Source organism: Anabrus simplex, chromosome 1 (genome assembly GCF_040414725.1).
Source record: "Anabrus simplex isolate iqAnaSimp1 chromosome 1, ASM4041472v1, whole genome shotgun sequence".
Taxonomy (NCBI): Eukaryota; Metazoa; Arthropoda; class Insecta; order Orthoptera; family Tettigoniidae; genus Anabrus; species Anabrus simplex.
In genome coordinates, this window is record NC_090265.1 from 1,500,285,290 (window position 1) to 1,500,312,960 (window position 27,671).

At 38.6% G+C, this 27,671-nt stretch overlaps 1 protein-coding gene across 1 annotated transcript in view; it reads right to left on the minus strand.

The window, feature by feature from the left end:
* The window catches only part of LOC136858447 (golgin subfamily A member 6-like protein 7), a 59,089-nt gene that overhangs the window by 19,735 nt on the left and 11,683 nt on the right, over positions 1 to 27,671 (minus strand). Inside the window, exon 3 of the mRNA XM_067137997.2 lies at positions 26,604 to 27,071. Coding sequence (XP_066994098.2) covers positions 26,604 to 27,071 — 468 coding nt within the window. The remainder of the gene's footprint in view (positions 1 to 26,603; positions 27,072 to 27,671) is intronic.

Genomic DNA, 27,671 nt, shown 5'->3' on the forward strand with positions numbered 1-27,671 from the left:
TATGCAAGAAGAGTGATGTTTTAGCTACTCTTAACTTGCAGCTATACAGTACAAAGTGGTGGTGGTGATTATTGTTTTAAGAGGAAGTACAACTGGACAACCATCCTCTATAAACACTAATCAGAAGAAAACAAATGGAAGGGGACCAACACTTCGAAAAATGAAGGTATCGGCAAAAGAAAGATGAAGGCCACAAAGTGTGTGGAAATGAAAAACTTCCTAGGCCTCGAATGCGCTAATGCCGTCGCGGTCGAAAACGAACAAGTGTTGACCAGGGGAGGTCGGATGGGCTAGAATACTGAAAGCAATGTCAAGACTCAGCTAAGGACCTTGTAGTCACAACCCAAAATAGATTTCCCCCCGTGGGTGGGGGAAATAGAACAACACCCACGGTATCCCCTGCCTGTCATAAGAGGCGACTGAAGGGGGCGTCAGGCGCTCCTAACTAGGGAGCGTGGGTTGGCGACCACGGGGCTCTTAGCTGAGTCCTAACATTCATGCATATAATAATAATAATAATAATAATAATAATAATAATAATAATAATAATAATAATAATAATAATAATAATAATAATAATAATAATAATAATAATAATAATAATGGTTAAGAAAATTAAAGCAATTGGTAGACACGATTCCATAAGAAATAGAAATTCAGTCACTATTATGTTGAGTCAACCTAGGTGAGGCTGTTTTAGGGATTACTTTAAGATATTATGTTAGGCTACGGTACATTAAATTACAGTAGTTGGTTAGTGGGAGTGAAGCGAGTCTTGTGATCTGTAAGTATTTGTCCAGCCATATAATGTACTCTATAGAGCATTTAAGATGAATGAAATTCAGCTGTAAATAACAACTACAGTACAGTATAAGACTGCTATTATCAATGAAATTGTTGTAATGATGGCCAGCTGGACATAAATTGTTGGTCTGAAGTAATAGGCCTATTGTTTGTTGTGATTATAATTGGTAAATGAACAGGAACAAGCATTTCCAATATCTGTGATTCATTTCTACGTTGCATGTAGGGTTAGAATGATACTGTCTGTAGTTTACATGAAAAGGAATGGAATGAAATGGCGTTTGGATTTTAGTGCCAGGAGCACCTGAGGACAAGTTCGGCTCGCCAGGTGCAGGTCTTTTGATCTGACTCGCGTAGGCGACCTGCGCGTCGTGATGAGGATGAAATGAAGATGAAGACGACACATACAGCCAGCCCCCGTGCCAGCGAAATTGTCCAATTATGGTTAAAATTCCTGAACCTGCCGGGAATCGAACCTGGGACCCGTGTGACCAAAGGCCAGCACACTGACCATTTAGCCATGGAGCCGGACACATGAAAATGAAATTTTCATAAACATCAATACTACTATTACACATTTCCTGTTACTTTTCTTGCTTGTTTTGAAAGACAGTTCTCTTTCTTTGGGAGGTTTCCTATTATATGTCAAAGACTGAGGTGGATTAGGGGCGTTGAAAATTGTTGGGATGGAATTCCACTTGAGTAGTTTCCGTCCATCTGCCCTCTTTAGTTCAAATTGCGATTCTTCAAAATGATACTAGAAGAAAATACATAATAAGACCTATAAATATAAAACATCATTCATTTCAGGAATAATAAGAATGTATAACTTCACTAACCTCGCACAAGAAGCAATTATCTGTAGGTTGCCATTTGTCACGCCTACAGTTTTGTACCCACTGAGCTCTCCTTTGCTTATCTCTCGGGAAGCGAAACACTCTAATTCCGTCAGTTGTCTTATTTTGACAATTTGGTGCGGCGCAGTATCCCGTTTTCCTTCAAAATACAAGTAATAACTCACATCATTACATCGGGCACGCCCACATAACAACGATATATGAGACCCAATATGGCCGCCACCGCAAAGGATTGTGGTAGCGTGACCAGACCTCCCTAGACAGACCTTGAGTCGATGCCGTGCGCATTGTGTAACCTGCATATCGGTTTGAAATAAACATCAATTATTCGTCCGTGCCGTCTCTGTTTTTTCCCCAACTTTCATCCCTTTCGAACCACTCCTTCTTGGTGTTGCATTTGCTCTGTCAGTCAGTGTATTTACGAATGACATGCCGACAGCGGAACTCACTAACACGCACCTCTACGCGGATGACACTGCTATCACAGTACAACACCCTCAGCTAGCATGCACCCGAAAGAGACTACAAGTAGCACTACGAACCCTCGAGCCCTGGCTAACCAAATGACGCATCAAGGTCCAAGCTGTGATGTTCACTTGGAAGAACAGACGCACACACAGGCCAGCCAATATAAAACCGCTCAAACTATTCAATCGAGATATAGCATGGCACGACAAGGTCAAATATCTAGGAGTAGTCCTAGATAGAAAACTAACCATGCTATATCACATTAAAGAGATCCAGCGGAAAACACACGCACGACTGTCACAGTTCTATCCCATACTGAATAAAAGATCCAGCATTAACAAGAGAGTAGCAATCAACATGTACAAGGCCCTAATTAGGCCAATAATAACGTACGCAGAGCCCGCTTGGGGCTACACTACTATGAAGAATCTGGATAAGCTGGAACTAATACAAAACAAATGCATTCGAGCAGCGGCTAGACTCCCGTACGACACGCCAATACGCCAACTACGCTCTATTGCGAAAGTCAGCTCGATAAGGCATCACATACGAAAACAAACACTCCGAATGTACACGAAGTCATGGGGTAGTAAGGTCAACCCACTTGTCAGTGGAATCGGACGCTATGACGTCGACCTATACACAAAATACCCCACGCCGAAACACATTCTGTTCAGCCACAGGGTTAGGAGGCCGGCGGGCCAAAACCGCCCTCGCTCTTAAGCTGACACCAACCCACTACACCGCTCCACTGAATACTACGCACACAAACCACACTGCAACACTGTATATATATATATATATATATATATATATATATATGTCTACCTCTATCCTAGATTATGTTAACCATACTATTACTATTGTTATGCTGTTATGTTGCAGATATAACCACCACAGGGAATCCAGCGAGGGAGGATTGAGAGAAGAAATACATCATGACGAAGGCATCTCAGCCATAATAAGGGACAACCCAATCCACCCCCGCCCCCTGCCAACGACAAGGGAGTGGACAGATAACGCACCCCTGATAATATCATTTAATATCTTTTCATTATATGATTTACTTGTTTTACAGGACACGAGAGCGGAAGAGAGCGGCCCGCACTCTAAAGTTTAAATGTATATATGTACAAACTGTTGCCGAGACAAGTGTGTTCCAACAACACCGCACAGAGGGACATCGACAGGCGGAAGAAGATAGCCCCTTGCATCATGTAAGGCTTGGCTTTAACTCCTCCCTCTCCAAAAGGAGACTTGGCACCAGGGACTGCTGGCAGCTGGGCAATGGGACGAACCTGTGGCCCAGAGCCCAGACGCTAGCAAACCCGAGTCGCACCAGGCAGTGACAGGAAGGACTGATCCCCATAATAACAGAAAATGGCAAGGAAATGGTTATGTTTGCATGACACATATTCCTAACTAACACAACCTCTGGTCTATCTCCAGCCCACATCTTTGCATGTGCTCTCAAAAGAAGTCAGGTTTTACATGTAGGCTCTTTCTTCTTTCCGCCTATGTGGTTTTTCCCTGACCCTTCAATACCATACTTCGACACCATATACCTAACACAATCTCGCCTGGTAACATGTCTAACATGGAAACAGGCAGATACTCCTTGTATCACTTCCCACTCTACCCAGCTATCACTTTTCTACTTAGAAATTAATAGCATGTTGGAGGCCATGTAGATTGAGTCGATCGTCACGGTGGGGGAGCGGACTACGGGGGCCCCCCCCGTAAAAAAAAAAAAAAAATTACTACACTAGAAGTAGGAACTTCAAACAGACTAATGCTGCAGATACATTCAGACATACATTACATCTTGAGAATAAGTAAGTACACATTATTCAACATATCGTTTTCAGTGATATATTCTCGGCCTAATTTCCCGTCGTCAAGTTAGCCTTCCGTTTCATTCCAGATTGACAACACTGTTTACTACGGACATCCACGTCTACAAAAGGCATTTTCTGTTACACGAATTTGTCGTCCAGCCTACCTTCTTTTATTCGATATTTTAGCAGCGTTTTACGGCAAATTCTTCGATGTTTTTCAGCACTTCACGACATACCACTATTTTAATCCAACTTTCCAAGACGTCAAAAACTATACTGCCTTCAATTCAACTACTCCTTTCCATCCTTATTTTAAATATTGACCTCAAATATGAACTTTTACTGCATCTTTTAACCGCCTTGTTCTTATCCTGTGACGCCTTATTTTTGATATTCTGTTTTCTTAATGTAATATATATTGCTTAAGCTTCTCATCAAGAAGATCCACTTCAGTGTCAGACATGGACTACTTTTTAAAAACAATATATGACTATTACTTTTAGATGAACACATCATTTTTTCAAAGTGATCTTAGTATAAGTTCTATAATACCAATAATAATACCAATTTTTTTTACTGTAAACATTTTGCATCCACAGTATTAACACTTGTAAATATTCATCAATATTTTTTACGTAAGTTATTATGACTCCTTAGACCATATGTGTTTTAAGATTGATTGAAGCCGATGATGCCCAATAAATAGTGGGCGAAACATGTGCTTCAAATTTCTGATAATTTCCATGTGCATTTAACCACACTATAGTGGAATAAATTTGTATTGAATAGGTGGTATTAAAATTACTCCTTGTATAAACTTTGTGATCAGCTATTTTTCAATACGGAATAATGACGAGAATAATGGTTTGTAAGAAGATCACTTACCGAAGCAAACAAAAGAAATTCAAGGGCTCTCAGCAGTAGAGTCTATTCAAACATTAACGAATGGAAACACTACTACCATACAAGTTGCAACTAATGATAGTGATGTGATGGAGGCTGGCTCTGGACAACAGTTGCCAGACGTCGCTGCACAAGGAGCATCACCACTATCACACGCATAAAAGACACCAAGGAAAACTCATTAAGACAGGAGAAATGATGGGATGGTTGCATATAGGTCACCTCCATGCAACAACCGACAGTAAAAACCTCATCTTCAAAAACTTGGAGTTACTGGAAGAATAGTTTGTGAACATTGCCTATGAAAGGGGAGAACAAATCGTTTAAAGTGGGTATACAATACGAATTTCTAAGAGTGTGTAAACCCACCTGACAACTGGCCGAAACATTACAGTGAGACGCTATCTTTTTCGGAGGTCAAGAAATGACAGTGCACGACTTCCAGATGGAAATCAGAACAGCACTTTTACAACCGCTTGAGGAGGAAAGAATAGTAATTAACAAGCCAGGCACTAATGATTCAATAAAACTGCTAACATGGAATATAGAAGATCTGTCAAGTGTCTAATATGTTACCATATGATATATTTGATTTCGACATAGCAATACTAACAGAAACTTTTCTCACTAAGGACTGGTGTAGACATGGCTTTTATGTGGTACACGGCTTTGCTTTAACTCATCCAAAAGGAAGAACTTTCAGAGGGGTGCCGTGTATTTAAACCAAAATTTTCTCCTTTCACAGTTGAAATGAAATAGTCAAACATTGCTGTTTTAAGAACCAAATTGTGTACTATTTTAGGCATTTATATTCAACCCGAATACAAAGAATGCAATATATTAGATCTCATGATGATAAGGATGATGATGCTTGTTGTTTAAAGGGGCCTTACGTCTAGCTCATCAGCCCCTAATGGTATGAAATGAGACAAAATGTAATAATTTAAAAGTTGCCATTGATGCTTTCATGGCCCGTACTTATAGGTGTAATACTACTGTATAGGCTTTTGGGCTTACCGGTATGCCATGTCAAGAAAATAAGGTGAAATTCTTTATGTTTCGCAGAGAACTGTGCTCTGCGTCATCAGAAGAAAATATCGACTGTCCACGAGAAAGGCTTCTTAAACAATGACTTAAAAGTTCAAAATCATCCAGTGACCAGAATAAAAAACTTGATGATGAAGAATGAATGGATGGATATGAATTTAAAACAGTTAGTGGATCCGACCTGCAATGCCCAACCTTCCTAGAAACTATCATAAACAATAGTAATACTGACCAAGGGACTGTTTCTAAAGCACAATCCTGAATCAAGGATGCTTGTTGTCTAAAGGAGTCCAAAAACCCAGGTCAACAGCCCCTCATAATGGTACTTATCGCTAGTACAGCAGAACCATTGTATTTGTCATGTTGCGGTACTAATCAAAAGTAGTGTAGACTCATGGTGTTCCACACATTATGGTACTACTCGTAAGTATTGTATGTCGCACAAGTAACGCAGACCTATGGTGTTTTTCACATAATGGTGCCACTCACAGGCAATGCAAGCCCATGGTGTTCCTCACCTAAGTGTACTAATCACAGGCGCTGGTATTCCCAAGGTGTTCCTCACATAGTGGGTACTAATCACAGGCAACGCAGACCTACAGTGTCGCTCGTGTAGTGGTACTAATCACAGGGCAATGCCCAGACCCGTGTTGTATCTCACAATGGTACTAATCACGAGTACTGTAAACCCATACTGATTCACCCTCTGTTGCTACTAATCACAAACCATTTGTGTACCGAACATAGGGGTACTACTCGCAAGTAAAGGCGACCCATGGTGTTCCCCACGTGATGATACTAATCACAAGTAGTTTCATGGTTCTAAGACAATCATCCCTTGGTTGCCCCTTTCAGTTGCCTCTTACAACAGGCAGGGGATACCGTGGGTGTATTCTTCGTCTGCACCCCCACCCACAGGGGCTGGAGAGAGAGAGAATAAAAGAAGAAAAGAGATTTGTCACTTCAAAAAATGAAGTAACGAATGAAGAAAGGGAAGGGCCACGAAGGGCGTGAAAATGAAAGACTCCTTAGGCCTCGAATGCTCTAATACCATCGGGTCGGAAAAGAACAAGAGTTGACCAAGGGAGACCAGACAGGATAGATGAAAGTGAGGAGTCTGGCACAAGTAAGTGGAAACAATGCCAGGACTCAGCCACGCTCCCAAGTTGAAAGCCCCTGGGGCCTTTTTAGTCGCCTCTTATGACAGGCAGGGGATACCATGGGTGTATTCTTCACCTGCATCTCCCACCCACAGGTGGTATATTAGATCTCATTAATGAAGGTCCAAGTTATTTGTTAGTCCACACTAAAGTTATTAAACTGTTAACAAAACAAAGTTAATAAACAATGTTAATGAAAACATTTCTGAACATGTTAATAAACTTTTGCTAACAAACTTCTTCAACATTGTATCCACACCAAAATAGCTGTTTGTGAAGTTACAATGGATAGGGCCAGGAAGAAGAAAATTCTTACAGCTTCAGCTTTCATTATTTAACTGAGTACAGTTAGAAAAAAAGCACAGACGCAAAGTGCAGTAACGAAAAATATTGGAAAGGCGTGTAGAATTAAGTTTGGAGAGAACACTTATGTTAGAACTTTTAATTCATGATGCAACAGGCTTTCAAAATATTCTTCAGAATGCCCCACATGACTTTCAGTTCTTGTTGACAGTAACTGGGTCTGAAATTGCAAGTAATGATACAGATTGTCAGAAAGCCGGCTCCACTAATGAGAGGCTATTTTTTAAAATAATGTATAACTAAGATTCCTAGTAAGTGGTGACTCAGACATTTCACTTATGTACCTATTTGTCCAGAGTATCAAAACAAGCAATTTCAGTTATTGTATTGTGCCTGAGGTGTTTGAAGCTTTATACAACAATATCAGGGAATTAGTAAAGGTAACAAATAGAGAAAGCCTTCATTTAACCTGGTTAGGATAGCATTATTTTGATGATATACAAGCGATTATTGGAGATTAGGTTATTCAGCGAGGAGCGAAGCTAGAAATGAAACTATATTAGAACACAGCTAAAAGAATATAATACAGAATTAAAATTACTGTATATAAGAACTTTTGCTTGCGATTTGATAGTAAATTTTTAGAAGAAATAAGAATCATTGTATTCCACGCTACGAATTTGCGTCCTTGCGCATGTGCGAACCGAAATGTTAACGAAAACACGAAAAGATAATGAACATGCTATTTTGTTTAATAACATCCAAAAATGTTCATGAACAGTATTTATTAACAAAGTTAACGAAAACATCTTGGTGTGAACACACCTTAAGACTAATCGGTATGAACTGGTAATTGTCGCAGGGGATCTTAACAGTTGCATCGATGTTATGTCCCACAAATCGGAAATGGTACTTGACTTCTTACAAGCAGATCGTTTGATCTTAATAAACATACAACAAGAGAAAATTTATATCTGTCCCAACGGAAGCAGCACAATAGACCTGGTGTCTAACCTACACTCTATTCAGTCTGTCAACCAGATGATCAACAGAATTGAGAGGAAACATCTACCAGTAGCAACAACTTTTCTACTTAATCAGAAACACATTAGGCCTCGTAACATAACCTCCAGATCCAAGGTGTTGGATAAGGACCTCATGAATTCATATAAAGAACGCGTCATTTCAATCAACAATCTATTAGGAGATGGTCACATTAATATAGCGACACAAGAAATGGAGACAATTATTCACCATGCAACAAACGATAGTTAAAATTGACAGGAAGGCAAAGCCATGGTTCGATACTACCTGCTACAGAACTCGACAGGAAGTCTTACACTATCTTCATGTTGTCGCATATTTCCCAAGAGATCTTACTCTTCATGATTATGCTGAGAGACAAAACGAATATATATATATTTTGCTAGTTGCTTTACGTCGCACCGACACAGATAGGTCTTATGGCGACGATGGGACAGGAAAGGGCTAGGAGTGGGAAGGAAGCGGCCGTGGCCTTAATTAAGGTACAGCCCCAGTATTCGCCTGGTGTGAAAATGGGAAACCACAGAAAACCATCTGAAAGGAATATAAGAATCTCATTAAACTCAAAAAGGCAGAATACTATGAGAACATAGGTAAGGAACAAACTGCAAAGGCTAAAAGTCAACCATGTATTTCAACCAAGAATACCGAAATTCTCTCGTGACATTCAGACGGAAACCTGGGTTGAACACTTCTCCAAGGTCCTCCGACCTAACGATAAAAGATCTGCTAAGAGATTTGACAAGATATTGAAATTTGATCACACAAGATGAAGTAAAATATATAACTGACAAGCTGAATTTGAAGAAAGCTTGCAGACTAGATAACATTTACAATAAAGAAACTTTTGAAACTATTAACCAAACTTATAACAGGAAGGCTAAAAACTTCTTCCTGAGGAGCAATTTGGCTTCAGAAAACGTTGATCGACTATTCATGCAATTCAGTGTTTACAAAATGATATTCATGAGGTTCTCCGGTTTAAAAGAGGGAAGTTGATTACGGTGTTTGTGGACTATGTTAAGGCTTTCGACTCAATTAACCGGGTAAAACTAATGGATAAACAAAGAAATTTATTGGGTGAGAACAACCCTTTAGTTCGTATAATTAACAACATTTTGGCAGAAAACAGACTTCAAATTAACGACTCTGTATCCATATCGACAGGAATTGATCAGCCAATTGAGGTATTACAAGGGAATCCCTTGAGTCCTATATTATTCAACATTGCGACCCATGATGTGATGCAAGCAATTAAGATGAATGAAGTACAAACCTATATCTATGCTGATGACACGTTTCTCGCATCAGCTTCTAGAGATGCACTTCAGGAAGCCTTCGACAAGTTACTAGTTTGGACATGAATCAACGAATTGAATATAACATACATACATACATACATTATCATTATAGACTGTTATGCCTTTCAGCGTTCAGTCTGCAAGCCCCTGTGAATTTACTAAACGTCGCCACAATCCTCGATTTGCAACTAGTGTTGTGGCCTCATTTAGTTCTATACCTCTTATCTTTAAATCGTTAGAAACCGAGTCTAACCATCGTCGTCTTGGTCTACCTCTACTTCTTTTACCCTCCATAGCAGAGTCCATTATTCTCCTAGGTAATCTATCCTCCTCCATTCGCCTCACATGACTCCACCACCGAAGCCGGTTTATGCGTACAGCTTCATCCATCGAGATCATTCCTAAATTAGCCTTTATCTCCTCATTCCGAGTACCCTCCTGCCATTGTTCCCACCTGTTTGTACCAGCAATCATTCTTGCTACTTTCATGTCTGTTACTTCTAACTTATGAATAACGTATCCTGAGTCCACCCAGCTTTCACTCCCGTAAAGCAAAGTAGGTCTGAAAACAGACCGATGTAAAGATGGTTTCGTCTGGGAGCTCACTTCCTTCTTACAGAATACTGTTGATCGCAGCTGCGAGCTCACTGAGTTAGCTTTACAACACCTTGATTCAATCTCACTTACTATATTACCATCCTGGGAGAACATACAACCTAAATACTTGAAATTATCGACCTGTTCTAGCTTTGTATCACCGATCTGATTATTCAATTCTGTTGAATTTCTTACCTACTGACATCAATTTAGTCTTCGAGAGGCTAATTTTCATACCATACTCATTGCACCTATTCTCTAGTTCCAAGATATTAGACTGCAGGCTTTCGGCACAATCTGCCATTAAGACCAAATCGTCAGCATAGGCTAGACTGCTTACTACATTTCCACCTAACTGAATCCCTCCCTGCCATTTTATACCTTTCAGCAGATGATCCATGTAAACTATGAACAGCAAAGGTGAAAGATTACAGCCTTGTCTAACCCCTGTAAGTACCCTGAACCAAGAACTTATTCTACCATCAATTCTCACTGAAGCCCAATTGTCAACATAAATGCCTTTGATTGCTTTTAATAATCTGCCTTTAATTCCATAGTCCCCCAGTATGGCGAACATCTTTTCCCTCGGTACCCTGTCATATGCTTTCTCTAGATCTACAAAACATAAACACAACTGCCTATTCCTCTCGTAGCATCTTTCAATTACCTGGCACATACGAATATAAACAAAAATAAAACAGTAATGAAGACATTCAAACGAGGTGGGAGACGCAGCGAGTCTGAGACCATTATGTACGAGGGTGAAGAGATGGAAACTGTAAACAAATTTAAATATCTAGGCATAACGTTTCAAACTCACAGAACAATTTCGCTATCCATGTTAAGGAGAGGTTGTTGTCAAGCGATTCTTACTATTCATGATATTCAGCACCTGCAAAAATTATCTCTCAGAACTGCACTAGTATTACGTCAGATGAAAGTAAAACCAATAACCACATATGGAATTCATTTAATAAGGGAACATCTCACAAAATAAAATTTGAAAAATATAGAGAAGCTTAAGGCTTCTTTTCTAAAAAGGATGCTTTGTGTCTCTAAGTGGACACCAGCCAGACTGGTCTATGAATTATGTCGAGTACCAATGTTCTTGGAAGACCTGAAATTCAGCCTTTCACTACCATCTACAACGCCTTATCAGGAACTACTGCAAGAGCATTATCGGAAGAAAGTAGAGATCTGGAGTAACTTTTAGTCTACTGACGCTATGATCAGCAGAGAAGGGTCAGCTTCCAACTATGAGACACGTCATCTCGTTACTAGATTTGCGGTACATGGTTTTCACCACAAAGTCTGATTCTCTCTCTCTGTTGTTCCTAGCCTTTTCTTAAATGATTGCACAGAAATTGGAAATTTATTGAACATCTCCCTTGGTAAGTTATTCCAATCCCTTACTCCTTCCTATAAACTAATATTTGCACCAATTTGTCCTCTTGAATTCCAACTTCATCTTCATATTGTGATCTTTCCTACTTTTAAAGACACCACTCAAACTTATATGTGCTCTAGCAAGCTGTCTCGTGAACATTCGAAGGCGATATTGGAGTCAATTAGTAATAACAGTCAACTGGTGTTCAATAAAGGAAATTCAACATGAAAGGGGAGAACATGTATTCGTAATAAATGTGTAAATAACGTGGCCTATAGCAGCTGTTAACATGTTAGAAATAAAGGCTGAAGTCAATGATTATTTTACTGCTATATACTGAAATAAGGTAAGAATGTGATACACCTCAAGATATGGCAAAGCGCAACACTGATTTCAGAGATTAGTTTATAGTTTCTCGCATCTGCTTAAACTTCGGAAAGGCTATTCCCATGTAAATGTATAGTAAGAAGGCTATAATTTCTCTACTGGTACTTGAAATATGTTTTCATGATACATATACAGTTAAGTTAAGTTAAGTGATGCTGTCTGAATAAGTAAACTGAAATGTTTGCTACAGAATGCGATCGATCATCTTCAGTATTGTTTTCTTGCTATGTGCACTAGCAAGCTCTCTCGTCAACATTCAAAGGCAATGTCGGAGTCTATTGGTAATACCCGTCCACTGGTATTCTGTAAAGAAATTTGAAATGAAAGAGAACATGTTTTCGGAATAAATGTGTAAATAACATGACTGATAGCAGATGTTAACTCATTAGAAATAAACGCTGAAGTAAACTATTGCTTAATTTTAATGCTATATACTAGATGTTGTACCCATCAGTGACTTCTATAAATGAGGCAGTAAAGTGGCAGAACACCTCAACTAACAATAGTCAAACAATGTAATGTTATAGTCGATAAGTTTTACGGATTCAGGACATTGTAGGCCATCACAATTTGTTTTGTTTTCTGAGTTCATTGATATTAGAGTAATACCTCCCTTTTCCCTCATTCTTTGAGTGATTGCATTTTCCTTTTCATTTTAGTAGTCATCTTCATTATCTTCATGATTAATAGTGGCTAATGACCAAGCAGATTTGCAGCTTATTTAAACAATCACCCTTTTCATTAACTATTTGATTACTATGATGACTGAACAATAGAGGCTGTCCCCGTCAACAATACTCACCATTAAAGTACTTGCCAATAAAGTCTTTAAATTCATGAATACCTCCATTATTATAGCTCATAAGGTTAAAAGATGAGACATAATAGATACATAAGAGGTTATAAAGTAGATATTCTATAACTGTTGTTACATGCACTTGTTTAGATAGAATAAATATTTCCAGAAATATTTGGAAGGTTCTGAAAAATGTAATCTGGTTGGCCGTGCTGGTGGTAGAGGTAAATGGAGAACATAAATGCAATTCGTAGCAAGAATGCAAGTATGAATATAGGATGCACCAGTGTGTCACGTGCCAGTAGTTATCAGAATGTATGAACCACAGGAATGGCATGCTACTTCCCCCCTGACATTCAGGCAGACTGTTCTACTCATGCTGTATGCAGCACTAATGACATCTATTGGAAATAAGTTGTAGCAGAAGAGACCAAGCACATCACAGCACACAATAGTCAATGTAAAATTGTTGGTCAATTTTATGGGCTTTCGATATTGCAGGCCTTCACATTTAGTTTCCTTTCAACTCTGTTATCATAGGGCATCCAATGTAAAGTAGGTCCTCCTCCCTCCTTTCATGACTCCCTCTTCTTTTATTCCTCAAGCGATCGTTCCTTTATGTATTTTTTCCTCATTTTGACAGTCATCTTCACAGTTTTCCTTGCCAATATGGGGGTAACGACCACACGGTTTTCTCCTTAAGACAATCAGACATAAACCCCCACCATCGCCAGTTAACATGAAACAATATTTCCATGTTACCAATGCTTGGCATTGATATGGACTAATATCTCTGTTATCACAGCCAGTACAGTAAAACTGTATAAGACATAAATTATCGGGTCCTATATCCTCCATAACTTTTCTTAAGAAGTACTCTTCGATAGGAACAGAAATAACACATATTTGAGAATTAAAATTTTACTCCTTCGCCTACACTACCATTTCACCCAAGCGTAAATAAAATTGAATATAGCCTAGACCAGGGATGGCAAATCTCTCCTGGCAGGCGTATCAACTGACGTTTTGTTTATTACATTTTACTGTCTAGTGTGCCATCGGTTATTTTCCTTTAAAATCATCATGAAACCGCCTCATTTGACTTCACTTAGGTACTAGATTGCATTACATATACACCCATTTGACTGAATGTGTCATGGCTTTATTTTGTATACATCACTGAAAATTATATTTTAAATGGGTATATTTTAAGAATAAGATATACTTTTGCTTTAACGTAATAAAACTTTATAAAAATATGCTTCTTTATTAAAGCGTAATGTTAAAATATGCTGTGTTGCAAGATTGTCGACCTACTTATTACATGTTAAAAACAAAAATCTTGTAGCGTGCCCCAGATGACGTGTTAGTGTGTCGCCTAGTGGCACGCGTCATAAGTTCACCATCCCTGGCCAACAATGTCCCAAGTCCCCAAAACATACCGAGATAACAATGATCGACTATTGTTAGTTGAAGTATGTTCTGCCTCTCCTGCTGCCACATCTCTCTGTTCTATGATATTACTGCTGCATTTATACATAAACTAAACAGTCACTGATGAGTATGCCAGCTGGTCTGCTAGGAAAAATACTTCTTGCTCATACCAGACACCTGTCATATCGTATCCCACCTTGCTCGGTCGACATCGGTAGAATTACTTTGGTTTTGCGAAAACCATGAGTATTACAATTTTCCCACCTTTCATGGCCTTCTGTTCTTCTTTTTTAGTATCTGAATTCTTTGAAGAGGGAGGAAGGATAATGAGGGGAAATAAAAGTGTAGATTTTGATAAAGTGACTTACAGCCATAAAAGTTTTCACAAGACACTGTATTATTCCTTTCTCAATCTCAAGCCTTCTGCAGTACGTTGCCCTACAGTAAGAAAATATGTACTCGTACATTTTCAAGAAATTATAAAATGTAAATGACTGTTGGACCACCTGTTCTTTTGGAAAAATTAACAGTATGTGAGCATATTTTATAACTAGATCGCAGATTTTAGGCAAAAACCTATTTTGTTTCTGAAGAGATAACTTGAAATGAAGTTATATTTACACATTTCATTTATAAGGTTAAAGGTTAATCTGTAAGGTCTTTATAAGGAGGTCCTATAGTGCCTAAACTGATGTTAGAGCCTATAATTACTATAATTCCTATCTTTATCCCTAATTTATTAAAAATGCTTTTAATTTATTCTGAGAAACTAAAATATTAGACTGCAGGCTCTCAGCACAATCTGCCATTAAGACCAAGTCGTTGGCATAGGCCAGACTGCTTACTACATTTCCACCTAAATGAATCCCTCCCTGCCATTTTATACCTTTCAGCATATGATCCATGTAAACTACGAACAGCAAAGGTGAAAGATTACAGCCTTGTCTAACCCCTGTAAGTACCCTGAACCAAGAACTCATTCTACCATCAATTCTCAGAGAAGCCCAATTGTCAACATAAATGCCTTTGATTAATTTTAATAATCTACCTTTAATTCCATAGTCCCTCAGTATAGTGAACATCTTTTTCCTCGGTACCCTGTCATTTGCTTTCTCTAGATCTACGAAACAAACACAACTGCCTATTCCTCTCGTAGCATTTTTCAATTACCTGGCGCATACTGAAAATCTGATCCTGACAGCCCCTCTGTGGTCTGAAACCACACTGGTTTTCATCCAACTTCCTCTCAACGACTGATCGCACCCTCCCTTCCAAGATGCCAGTGAATACTTTGCCTGGTATACTAATCAGTGAGATACCTCGATAGTTGTTGCAATCCTTCCTGTTCCCGTGCTTATAGATGGGTGCAATTACTGCTTTTGTCCAATCTGAAGGTACCTTACCAACACTCTACGCTAATTTTACTACTCTATGAAGCCATTTTACCCCTGCCTTCCCACTATACTTCACCATTTCAGGTCTAATTTCATCTATTCCTGCTGCCTTATGACAATGGAGTTTATTTACTATCGTTTCCATTTCCTCAAGCATAATTTCACCAACATCACTTTCCTCCTCCCCATGAGTTTGGCTGTTTGCAACACCACCAGGATGATTTCCTTTTACAATGAGATGTTCAAAATATTCCCTCGACCTCTCCAGTGATTCCCTGGGATCTATTATGAGTTCACCTGAATTACTCAAAATGTTCATTTCCTTTTTCCCTCCCTTCCTAAGATTCTTTATTACTGTCCAGAAAGGTTTCCCTGCTGCTTGACCTAGCCTTTCCAGGTTGATACCAAAATCTTCCCAAGACTTCTTTTTGGATTCAAACACTATTTGTTTCACTCCGTTTCTTTCATCTATGTACAAATCCCTGTCTGCCTCGGCCCTTGTTTGGAGCCATTTCTGATAAGCCGCCTTTTTATGTTTACAGGCTGATCTCACTTCATCATTCCACCAAGATGTTTGCCTTTTCCCATCTTTATACACAGTTGTTCCTAGGCATTCCCTTGCTGTTTCTACTACAGCATCCCTGTACGCCACCCATTCACTTTCTATGTCCTGAACCTGCTTACTGTCTACTGTTCGATACTTCTCACTAATCATCCATGTACTTCTGTCTAATTTCCTCGTCCTGGAGATTTTCTACACTTATTCGTTTGCAGACAGATTTCACTTTCTCTACCCTAGGCCTAGAGATACTTAGTTCACTACAGATCAGATAGTGGTCTGTATCATCGAAAAATCTGCGAAAAACTTGTACGTACCTAACAGATTTCCTGAATTCAAAGCCTGTTAAGATATAGTCTATTATGGATCTGGTACCCCTAGCCTCCCATGTGTAGTGGTGAATAGCCTTATGCTTGAAGAATGTATTCGTAACAGTTAAACCCATACTAGCACAGAAGTCCAGCAAACGCTTTCCATTCCCATTAGCTTCCATATCTTCCCCACATTTACCAATCACCCTTTCGTATCCTTCAGTTCTATTCCCACCTCTCGCATTGAAATCGCCCATTAGCACTATTCTATCCTTGCTGTTGACCCTGACCACGATGTCACTCAATGCTTCATAAAACTTGTCAACTTCATCCTCATCTGCACCCTCACATGGTGAATACACGGACACAATTCTTGTCCTAATTCCTCCAACTGACAAATCTACCCACATCATTCGCTGATTTACATACCTAACAGAAACTATGTTGCGTGCAATGGTATTCTTGATAAAGAGCCCTACCCCAGACTCTGCCTTCCCTTTCTAATACTCGTCAAGTACACTTTATAATCTCCTATCTCTTTCTCGTTATCTCCTCGTTCCCGAATATCACTTAATCCTAGCACATCCAGATGCATCCTCTTTGCTGACTCAGCCAGTTCTACTGTCTTTCTTCCATAAGCCCCATTAATATTGATAGCTCCCCATCAAATTCCATTTTGTTCGCCAAGTTGTTTCCAAGGAGTCCTTCGCCTGTGAAATGGGAGTGGGACTCCATTACTCCCATAGGTCCGAGGCTTGCTTAAAATGTTCTGAGCTCGGTAAATTCATGAAGCAGGATGCTGCCCTACTTGCACATAGTCCAAGTGAGGATCTCTCCTCTAACGGGTTATGGACCACCGGTGAATTGTATAGTCCTAGCCGCCTGAGCACAAGGAGGGCCATGACTCAGAATATGTCCGAGATGCCCACTCCCATTCCATAGCAACTGGTATCCCGACTCTCAGGACCACTTACTAGGCCACTCAGCCGTAGCCAATGGTTCACGAACTAGGATGTGACTACAGTAACCCACAAACTTGAACCATTAAAGGAAAAGTTTACAGGAATAATCCTCGAACTGCAGAAGAATTAAAAACTGAAATTAGGAACATTGTGCGTTCTATCGGTGTCCATGAACTACAAGGTGTGTTTTGAAATCTCATTACAATATATGAAGCTTGCATTGCAGCTGAAGGAGATCATTTTCAGCATAGTCTGTAAATACTAGTGAGTTCAGTTTAATTTCCTAGTTGTATTATTTATTTGTTTATTTACTTATTTATTTATTATTGGTGAGTTCAGTTTAATTTCCTAGTTGATTTATTTATTAATTTACTTATTTGTCCAGAGCATTTATGTAGCCGGTGAGTTCAGTTTCGTTTAGTTTCTATAGGCGTAATCATGCCGCTTCTTTGAGCCGACTATGCCCGCTTGTCATGGCGGGTACAGCGCTCACTGTCTCCGCTTCCCAGCACGCCTAACCCTCGGCCCTTCGCTCTGAACTTTCAAATTAAATCACCCTGTATAATCTGATTTTGCTATGTATTAATTATCGCTTGCTTTATTGTATTTAATTTATTATGTATATGTGTGTGTGTGTTAGCATTAAAATCATGTAATGTGAGACTAACTGCCTAATATCAATATGGATATGTTTTGTGAAACCTTTTGACATTGCAACATATGGTGTAATACTGCTACAGTAACTGTCGAGTCATCGCTTTGTCATTGTATGCTTTTAATGATGAGATCACATTTAGGGAGTTCCTTATTTGCCTGAGGCTATTTCAACATAATACGTAACATTTGAAGCTGGGCGAGGGTGGCATCATATCTATTTTGAGCTCTGACGTGGGTGTTATACCAGGTGTCAACTAATGGCTATATATATGGGCTGTATCCTTTAGCGGCAGTCATTTGGATGGTGAGACCACAGATGGTCAGTTGGAGAAGCAGTTGGATAGTTTAGTTGGTTAGAAGCAGTTGGTTGGAAGGAGATGAATGGAGAGACTTGCCATGAAGTCAACTGGAAGGAAATGAATGGGGAACAGTGATATGGATACATAATCGCCAGTGACCAAATGGACTATATGTTCAGTGTGTGTTTCCTTGTATCTGTTCGGTTGAGTTCTTGCGTCAGTTCAGTGACAGCCGAATACTGAGTCGTCGTAATGCAGACTAACAGTTATCAGTGAATTACTTGTAAATTTGATTGTGAAGTGAAATATAACCTCAAGCCATACTATATCTCATTTGTGAAACTAAAAGGATACATCACCAAATTAGGCTTGAGATAACTACAGCTAATACAAATTCAAAGGAATACATCATAGTAACATTCAATGTGTTCCAGGTACAATTAAGTGAACCAGTGAGGGATAAATTTCTTGTACAACTTTTAAATGTCCGGTCAAGAGGATTTCAAATTTCATGCCTAGTTTCCTTCAGTTATAATTTCAGAGTTTTATATTATCTTTTGAATTATCGCAGTAAATCTCACTCATTAAAGTCAATTTTTAAAGAATATATTTTGTTCAGTATCAAATATAATTGATTGTTTCATATAGTAGATCAGATAACCTGACATTTTTATGGGGAAACCAAACGCCAATCTCCTTTTCGCAGAATCTATATGTTATACTGTCAACGTAAGCTTATTACCTCACACCCTAGAGATATTCAAGACTCTCATTCTATTATTGTTACATCTATTTGTAACTGGCACCCATGTGTAAGTAATCAGGCAAGTACTAAGTGTGAGTACATAGTCTGACGACTGAGCATTTTAATATTGAATATTTTAATTCAGTTTTATATTTTTAAATCAGTGAGTAATAGTCACAATACCTCTTAAGAATTTCATCTCCACTGCCTCGTTTTGCTGTAGTCCACGATCCAGCTGCATAGGTTAGTATGGGTTCATAATAGGTTGAATATAATATAATACTTTCTTACATTTCTTTTGGACATCTTGGTTCCACAAAACACCCCTTATACTCTGGTAGAAGTTGTTTGCTTGTTGTATTCTTTTCCCAATTTCCTTGGTTATCTTTCCATCTTCTGTGATCACACTTCCCAAGTATACTTGAGAAACTTTTAACCACTTCCAGAATTTTAACATTCAGTTTTATCTTTCCTCTTCCTTTCCCTTGTCATCACTATTGTTTTACTTTTCTCTGTGCTTACTTTCATCCCAAATTTTTCTACCTCTTGCTTCCATACATCTACTTGCGTTTGCACTTCAGTTTCATCCTCACCCTATATCTGCAAATAACATGGCTTTTGTTGCCTGTCTTCCCAATCTCTGTTTAATGTTCTTATGAATTTCATCCATGTCTACGATGAATAGTACACTTCCCTGTTTCAACTTTAAACCATTTTTTTTTCTTTCTATACTAGTCTTCACACTACTAACACAATTTTTGTACATAGCTGTTATCATTTGCACTGCCACTCTGTTAACTTGTTTTTTCCTTAATGTGTCCCATACCAACTGTCTGGGCACACTGTCATAAGCTTTCTCAATGCCAATAAATGTCATCACTATGTCATTTCCAAACTCCCACCTTTTCTCCATCATATGTCTTAATGTAAAGATCAGGTCAAACGTTTATCTGTCTTTCCTAAAACCAACCTGTTGTTCTTCCATTTCTCCTTCTAGCGTCTTCCTTCCAATACTCTCTCAAATATCTTAGCACATGGGCAATAAGGGTGATCCCTCTGTAGTTATTACATTCCTTTTTATCACCTTTTTTAAATACCGGGATAATTAAACCCTTTCCCCACTCTTCTGGGATCTCTTTCTTCCTCCACATTATTCTAAATAATCTATACAGCCACTGTAGCCCTATTGGTCCTGCTGCTTTTATCATTTTTGTAGTTAGCTCATCCACTCCTGCTGCTTTACCGCTCATCATCTTTTGTATGGCTCAGCGTCAATATCTGCCTTGTTTCAGTTTTTACAAATTTTGTACCTTCCCTATTTCGTAAACTTTTCACCAAACCACACAAAACCTTTTTACTTCCCTTTATATTCTCCTGTAAAGTTTCTGTGAAACTTTCCAGCTCTTCCATCTCTCTTCTTTTACTCTTTCCTTACATACCTTTTTTGGCTTCTTTATATTTCTGCCACTTCTCTGTAATATTGCTGCCTATCCACTTCCTCCAAGCCATTTGTTTCTCTTTAACTGCTTCCTTTACCCTGCTGTTCCACTAAGGAGGCTCCTTTTCCTTTTTCCTCCCTGATAGTCTTCCACAGGTGTTTACTGCACACTTTACAAAACCATTTCTAAAACATGTCCATTCCCCTTCCACACTGTTCATGCCTTCTTTAGGAATTTCTTTCTTCAGATCCTCTTGAAATGTTCCCCTTATTTCTTTCTCTTTTAACTTCCATCCCTTTTTTTCTATTAACATTGTTATTTTACCAAGTCTTAATTTGGCTACCACCACTTTATGGTTTCCTTCGAAATCTGCTCTTGGCATCGCTGTCACATCTTCCAGTTGTCTACGTTTCTCCTTCTCCACCAGAATAAGGTCAATCATTGTCTTTGTCTTTCTATCTCCCCAACCATATCTAGTTATCTTTTGTGAGTTTTTCTAAACCATGTATTGCCAACAATTAATCAATTCCTTCTACAAAAATCTATTACCAAATCCCCTTCATCATCTTGGTTTCCAAACTATAAGGGCCAATTATCTCTTCTTTTCCCTGTCTGTCTGTTCCAACATGTGCATTTATGTCTCCCATTATTATAACCTCTTTGTCTTCAATACAACTTTCTAGTTCTTCTAGAAACTCTTTTAAACATTAATCTGCATTCCTCGATTGGGGTACATAAACCTGTATAAAATCCTTGATTTCACTCTCAAGTCCAAGTATAAGTTTAATTATCCTGTCACTGATGTGGTCAATTATGTCCACACGTGCTATGTTCTTCTCTCAATATAACACCAACACCATTTGTTGCCATCTTTCCTCCACTCTAATATAATCTATACCCCTTCTTCAATTCTTTCAACCTTTCCCCTCTCCCATTTTGTCTCACTCATTCCCATCATTGCCATGTCTTTCTTCTCCATATACTCTATCAGTTCTTCTACCTTGCCATTCAAAGTCACGACAATGATGAAACCGATTTTTGTGATGTCTGGTAGCCTACTTCTCATAGTTCCCCCAGAGTACCGGGAACTGCACGTCACTTCAGGGTGATGCCCTAGCATTTTCCGAGGCCTCTATTCACTTGCACTTATTTTTTAGGCTGTTTCTACGATGGGTTCACTACTCCCAAAGGCAATTTATTACTTTCTGCCAGGTTCAAATTGGTCCGCCCCTAACATGGAGTCAGATACAGTTTGTAGAAGATCCTCTGGAGTACAGACACTACGGGTTTGCCCCTTCTGCCATCTCCACCGTACCAAAGTCCATCTTCTCCGCCGTAGATGCCGTTGAGGTCTTTGCCCATAACCCAGGGTAAGGGACCTCCATATTTATGATCCCTGGAGAGAGGGTGTCCCAGTATTTTAAAGCCCCCAGGAATAAGGCTATGTGTTGGTCCGTGGGTTGTATTGGGTATTTCAACCATCCTTATTACGTACTGTAGGGATCCCCTATCCGCCACCTGGGGACGCGCTCTGTAGGGGTCAGGTTCCACTAGTTACTTATTGGAAGTTAACCCCACCCACAAAGGCTGAGGTTATTTGTGGAGTCAATCATGGATATATTTGTCAAATCATTAAAAGTGTTGTAAGGCTAGATATTTTACATTTGGAGGAATATTTGTATAATTTTGAGTATGTGAATAACTATAAACATATTAAGAAGAAAATTAGATTCTGGGCATTTTTGTAGTTTGCATTGTCCACAACAAGTTTTTCCCGAGTCACTCATATTATGCTGAGAAACTCAGTCGGTCTGCTTGTTCTATATTATGTGCATGTACTTTGACACAAGTTCTAGCAGGTGGCGTCTCAGCTCGCTGCATTGTTATCCATTCTGATAACCAAATACAATATAGGCATTTTAACCTAAAAAATGGCAACAAATGTCACACAATGTCCTTTGATAAACAAAACACTCCCACTATTCTGTAGCCAGAACTACACGATCCAGGAAGCATGGGCATAATATACAGCACTGCTACATCTCTAGTGAATACTTACTGTATCAATGTATGTGCTCTTTCAGTGCTGTCTATGAAATGAAAACTCTTATAAGGGAATACTTACTATAAGTGATTCTTTATCACTTAAGGGTTCCACTTATGTATAAATACTGTCTATTAATTTGGCCCTAAATGTACAAGGGAATAGCCTAATTCCAAAATTTAACCAGATGCGAGAAAATACAGTATAAACTAACCTCTGAAATCAGTGATGCACTCTTCATATCTTGAGGTGTATCACATTCTTACTTAATTTCAGTACATAGCATTAAGATTAAGCGATCATTTACTTCAGCCTTTATTTCCAACGTGTTAACAATTGGTTATCGGCCATGTTACGTATTTGTTTAAAAAAAATCTCTTTCATTTTGAATTTCCTTTACAGAAAACAATTGAGGGTAGGCTGTTACTAATTGATTCCGACATACCTTTTGAACGGAATGAAAATGTCGACAAGAGCGCTCGCTAGTGCCCATTGTGACAAAAGTATACCTACAACGATTGTTCGCATTTAGTATAATAGCTGGAGTACATAAATATTGATAATGGAAAAAAAAAGAATGCATGGTTACTGCTCGTAATAACAGATGCATCAGTGATGCAGTTCTCACTGTAACCGAAGGATAACACACACTTTAATATAGGAATTTTCAAGGGACACGAAAAACTGTTGTTATAGCACAGTTCTTGCTATATGCCGTACTCACTATAGCGGATTTCTACTGTAATGAGAAAGAATGCATCACCTCATAAAAGAGATTTGGAAAACTGAAAGGATTCCGAACGATTGGAAATGTGCGCTTATCCACCCACTCCACAAGAAAGGTAGCCGAATGGATATTAATAACTACAGAGGTATCTCTTACTTTCAGTCGCATACAAAATATTCTCCAAAGTGCTTACTGAACAGAGTCGAAGAACAAATAGACTCCCTCATTGGTGAATACCACGCTGGTTTCAGGAAAGGGAGGTTGTGTACAGAACAGATATTCAACCTCAAGGGTATTCTAAGGACTAGAGCATTGAGGGGCCAGAACACAGTGGTAATCTTCGTCGATTTCCAAAAAGCATATCCCTCAATTGATAGACAGATATTACTTAATCTCCTAGAAGAGTTTGGAATCTACAGGAAAATGAGAGAAATAATAAAACAAACCCTGACAGACACCATCTCAAAAATTAAATTCACTGGAGAAATCTCTGATCCATTCCAAATAAAGACAGGAGTCAGACAAGGAGATGGATTATCACCCATCCTGTTTAACATTGTATTGGAGAAAGTCATATAAGAACTTGTGAAAACTCTCTGAAAGTAGAAAGCATACAGGGAATTCATCCTGGGCGCAAGGGACAAAACTTGGAAATTAAATGTCTGACTTTTGCTGATGATCTTGCTCTCTTAGCTCAAAACAGAGAGGATGCCCAAAGGATGCTGGAGCTTCTTCATGACACTGCGAAAAAACAGGTCTCAAAGTCTCCTACGAAAAGACACAAAGTACATGGAGTACCGACATCAGGGAGAGAAAAGCATGGAAGTAAAGTGCGGAAAAATTAGAAGAGTAGAAAAGTTGAACTATTTGGGAGAACTGATCCAACCCAATGGACTAGACAAGGAGGCAAACAAGGAGAGAGCTAGAAAATTGGAACTGGCCTATCGACTGACACAGAACAGGTACAATAAATGGGCAATATCCTACAAAGCCAAAATTAAACACTACAACGTCGTTATAAAACCAGGGGGGCTGTACGGTTCAGAATACCTTATCTTAAATAAAAAAAAGGGGAACTGAAAGAAATCGAGAAGGAAAATTCTGAGGAAAATGCTTGGTCCTCAGAAAACGACGGATGGGACATGGAGGAAAAGGAGAAATGAGGATCTCTACAAGTATTCTGAAAAGATCACGGACACAATGCGAAAACGGAGACTGAAATTTTATGGACATTGCCAGAATGGATGATAACCGCCTGACTAAAAGAATATTTAAATATATAATTGGATTGAGGACAACGAAATGGGTGGAGGAGGTTAAGAAGGACGCAGAAGAAATTAAAACACCACTAGAATTGAGCCTCGACAGAAAGAAGTTCAGAACTCGAGTAGATGACCACAAATTCCATGAAGAGCAGCGAAAGAACAGGCCCAAATTTGTAATATCTGAGGAGCAGAGAAAAATAAGGAATGAACGAATGAAGAAGTTCTGGGAAGAGAAAAGAAGAAAAATGGCCAGAAAGCATTAAGTTTCACGTGGTTCACAGTTGACCAAATTTGGAAGCAAGAAGAAGAGAAAGAATGCTTTCCCAGAGCTTACGAAAACACAGGTCAAGCTGACTGGCCTGTAATTTTCCGCTTTATGTTTGTCACCCTTTTCCTTGTACACTGGGGCTACTATTGCAACTCTCCATTCATTTGGTATGGCTCCTTCATACAAACAGTAATGAAATATTTCAAATATGGCACTATATCCCATAGCCTTTAATATATCCCCAGAAATCTTATCAATCCAGCTGCCTTTTTAGCCTTCAACTTTTGTATCTTTTTATAGACAATATGTCTTTATTATCATAGGTAAATTTCAGTATTTTACCAGTATTAATCGCCTCCTCTATCAGGACATTTAATGAATGTGAGAGTTCAAGTTAACCTAATGATGACGAAAATATTGATCATGATGAAAATTACAATGGTATTCTAGATATTGTTTTCCAGGCAACAGGTGGTGGTGACGGGACTTCATATTATTATAAATTCCCCCCAAATATGTAGATTCTGTTACGATCCTGATAAACTACAATTTACTGGGCAAGTAGGTTTGAAAATGGATATTTTATGGAACTGTAGTTCTTCAAATTTGTTTTTTAATGACTTAGGTTTTAAGAATAATTTTCTATCTATGTCCGTATTTCTCGTTCATGTGCATGAGTTTTTAGAACACTGTGGTGAAAGCAAGGGAGTCTTCTGATAGTGGAAGAGTTAACGAACTGCATGCACCAATATCTAACTTATAAGATTTTTACATTTTAATTTACTTCAGATGAATCACCAATGTCATGTAACACTTAGATTTCTCTCTCCCTATTTATGAAATTGATTCCAACCCTGCATCTAACTCCCAAGATGATATGTTTCTTTAGATGCATGTTATGAAAATATTCTTTAAGTTTATGAGAATGATGATTTGTCTGTCATGCTCAATCAGTTTAAAGTTCTTTTTTTTTTACACTGTGTCAATCACACAATTTCATAACTAAGTTACGTACTTTGCACATTGAGCACATTTCTGTTAATATAAGTTCAAAATTTTCAATGTTAAGAGTTCATTACAGAGTAGGGCCTATAGTCACCACAAGTTAAGACAATTTCTTGCTCCAAACTGTAAATAGAAAAGAGTGCAAGAAACGAGTTTTAAGCAAAGTTTTACTCAATCTGTAGTTTAAAATATCGTATTTACACGAATAATCCCCGCACCTTAACTTTAGGACGGCTGATTTTGAAAGAAAAAAAAAAAGGCCAACACTGACTCAAATAAAACCCGCACCCCAATGTCGTGCCTCTAATTAAAAAAAAACGCGGGTATTATTCACGTAAATACGGTACTACTCCATTCCTGTTGAAATACCCATTCAAAAATTAATTTTCAGGTGCATCTAAACAAGGATGAATATCCTCTGATATTTAAAAATAAATGCATATTGTGCTTGCCTTTTCTCTACAACTCAGTATTCCTACTACAAGCTACCATTACCTTACAAACCTGTATCCATAGTATTAGTAAGAATATCTGGCAATCAGCATCACATATAATTTACTCCAATCTTTAGGTAATTACAATAAATATATTGATGTATTTACCTAAGAAGTGACCAGTTCCAAGCCCAGCAACTGCTGCCAATGCCAAGGCTAAAAGAATAGTCAGAAGATAATTAATCTGATCATTTGGACGATGTACATATATCTGCATACATGCTTCATTTCTACTTTGCATCCTTGAACCTGAAGTAAGAACTGGGAAGTCCTCTACATAATCATAGGTATCCAGTTCACTAAGAGATAAGGGCCTATTAGGTCTCTGTCTTCTAAGCTTCCGTGGACACAAAGAAAAGTTTCCGGGAAGATCTGCAAGTTCACAACCATCACTTTCACTAAATGAATCACAGCACCTTCGCCTCCAGGTTGGATGCTGTACTGGACGTACTTCTGCATCCTTTACTATTTCTTCTTCACAGTCTTTGTTAACTTCTGGAGAAACTGGAATGACTTCTATATGATCACAGACATCACTTTCACTTATTACCGAAATTCCATCACTCTCTTCATCCCCTATACAACAAAAGAAGGATACTTCTTAGAAACAGTTTCAAATGAATGCTTAAGTTATATTAACACAGAGAGAAGTAAACCACTAAGCCAGAAGAGTGAAGTGTTCATATATTGTTGTACAATAGCAACATAGAGCTACCTTCAGAAATATTGTCATATAATGACTCGCTTAAAAGTTTGGGATAAGGTATGCAATTCCCCCTCAGCCAAGATCAATGGTGTGTGCCACACATGGAGCTGTTTTCTTCTTCCTAGTGAATTACCTCAGACTACTTCCTCACACGAATACTAACTGTTGACTGAACGTTCCAAGGTGTGTAATATTAATTATTGGCTTGCACACATCCTGGATAGCGACAAAACCCACATTGGTAAAACACATCAGGGGTGCTTAGCAATGAGCCTTCTGAGGGGATTGAGTCCCTGTGCAGTGGGAATATTGTTTCATTTTAAACTATTGGCCTACAGCGCAGGAGTTTTTATTGATCGGTAGTTGGTAATGAATTAAAACATGTGTTAAATTATGCGAGTGACATAATATGTAATAAATTTCAGCTAATGGCAGTGGCTTTTCACTCGGGATGTATGGAAAATTTTGGA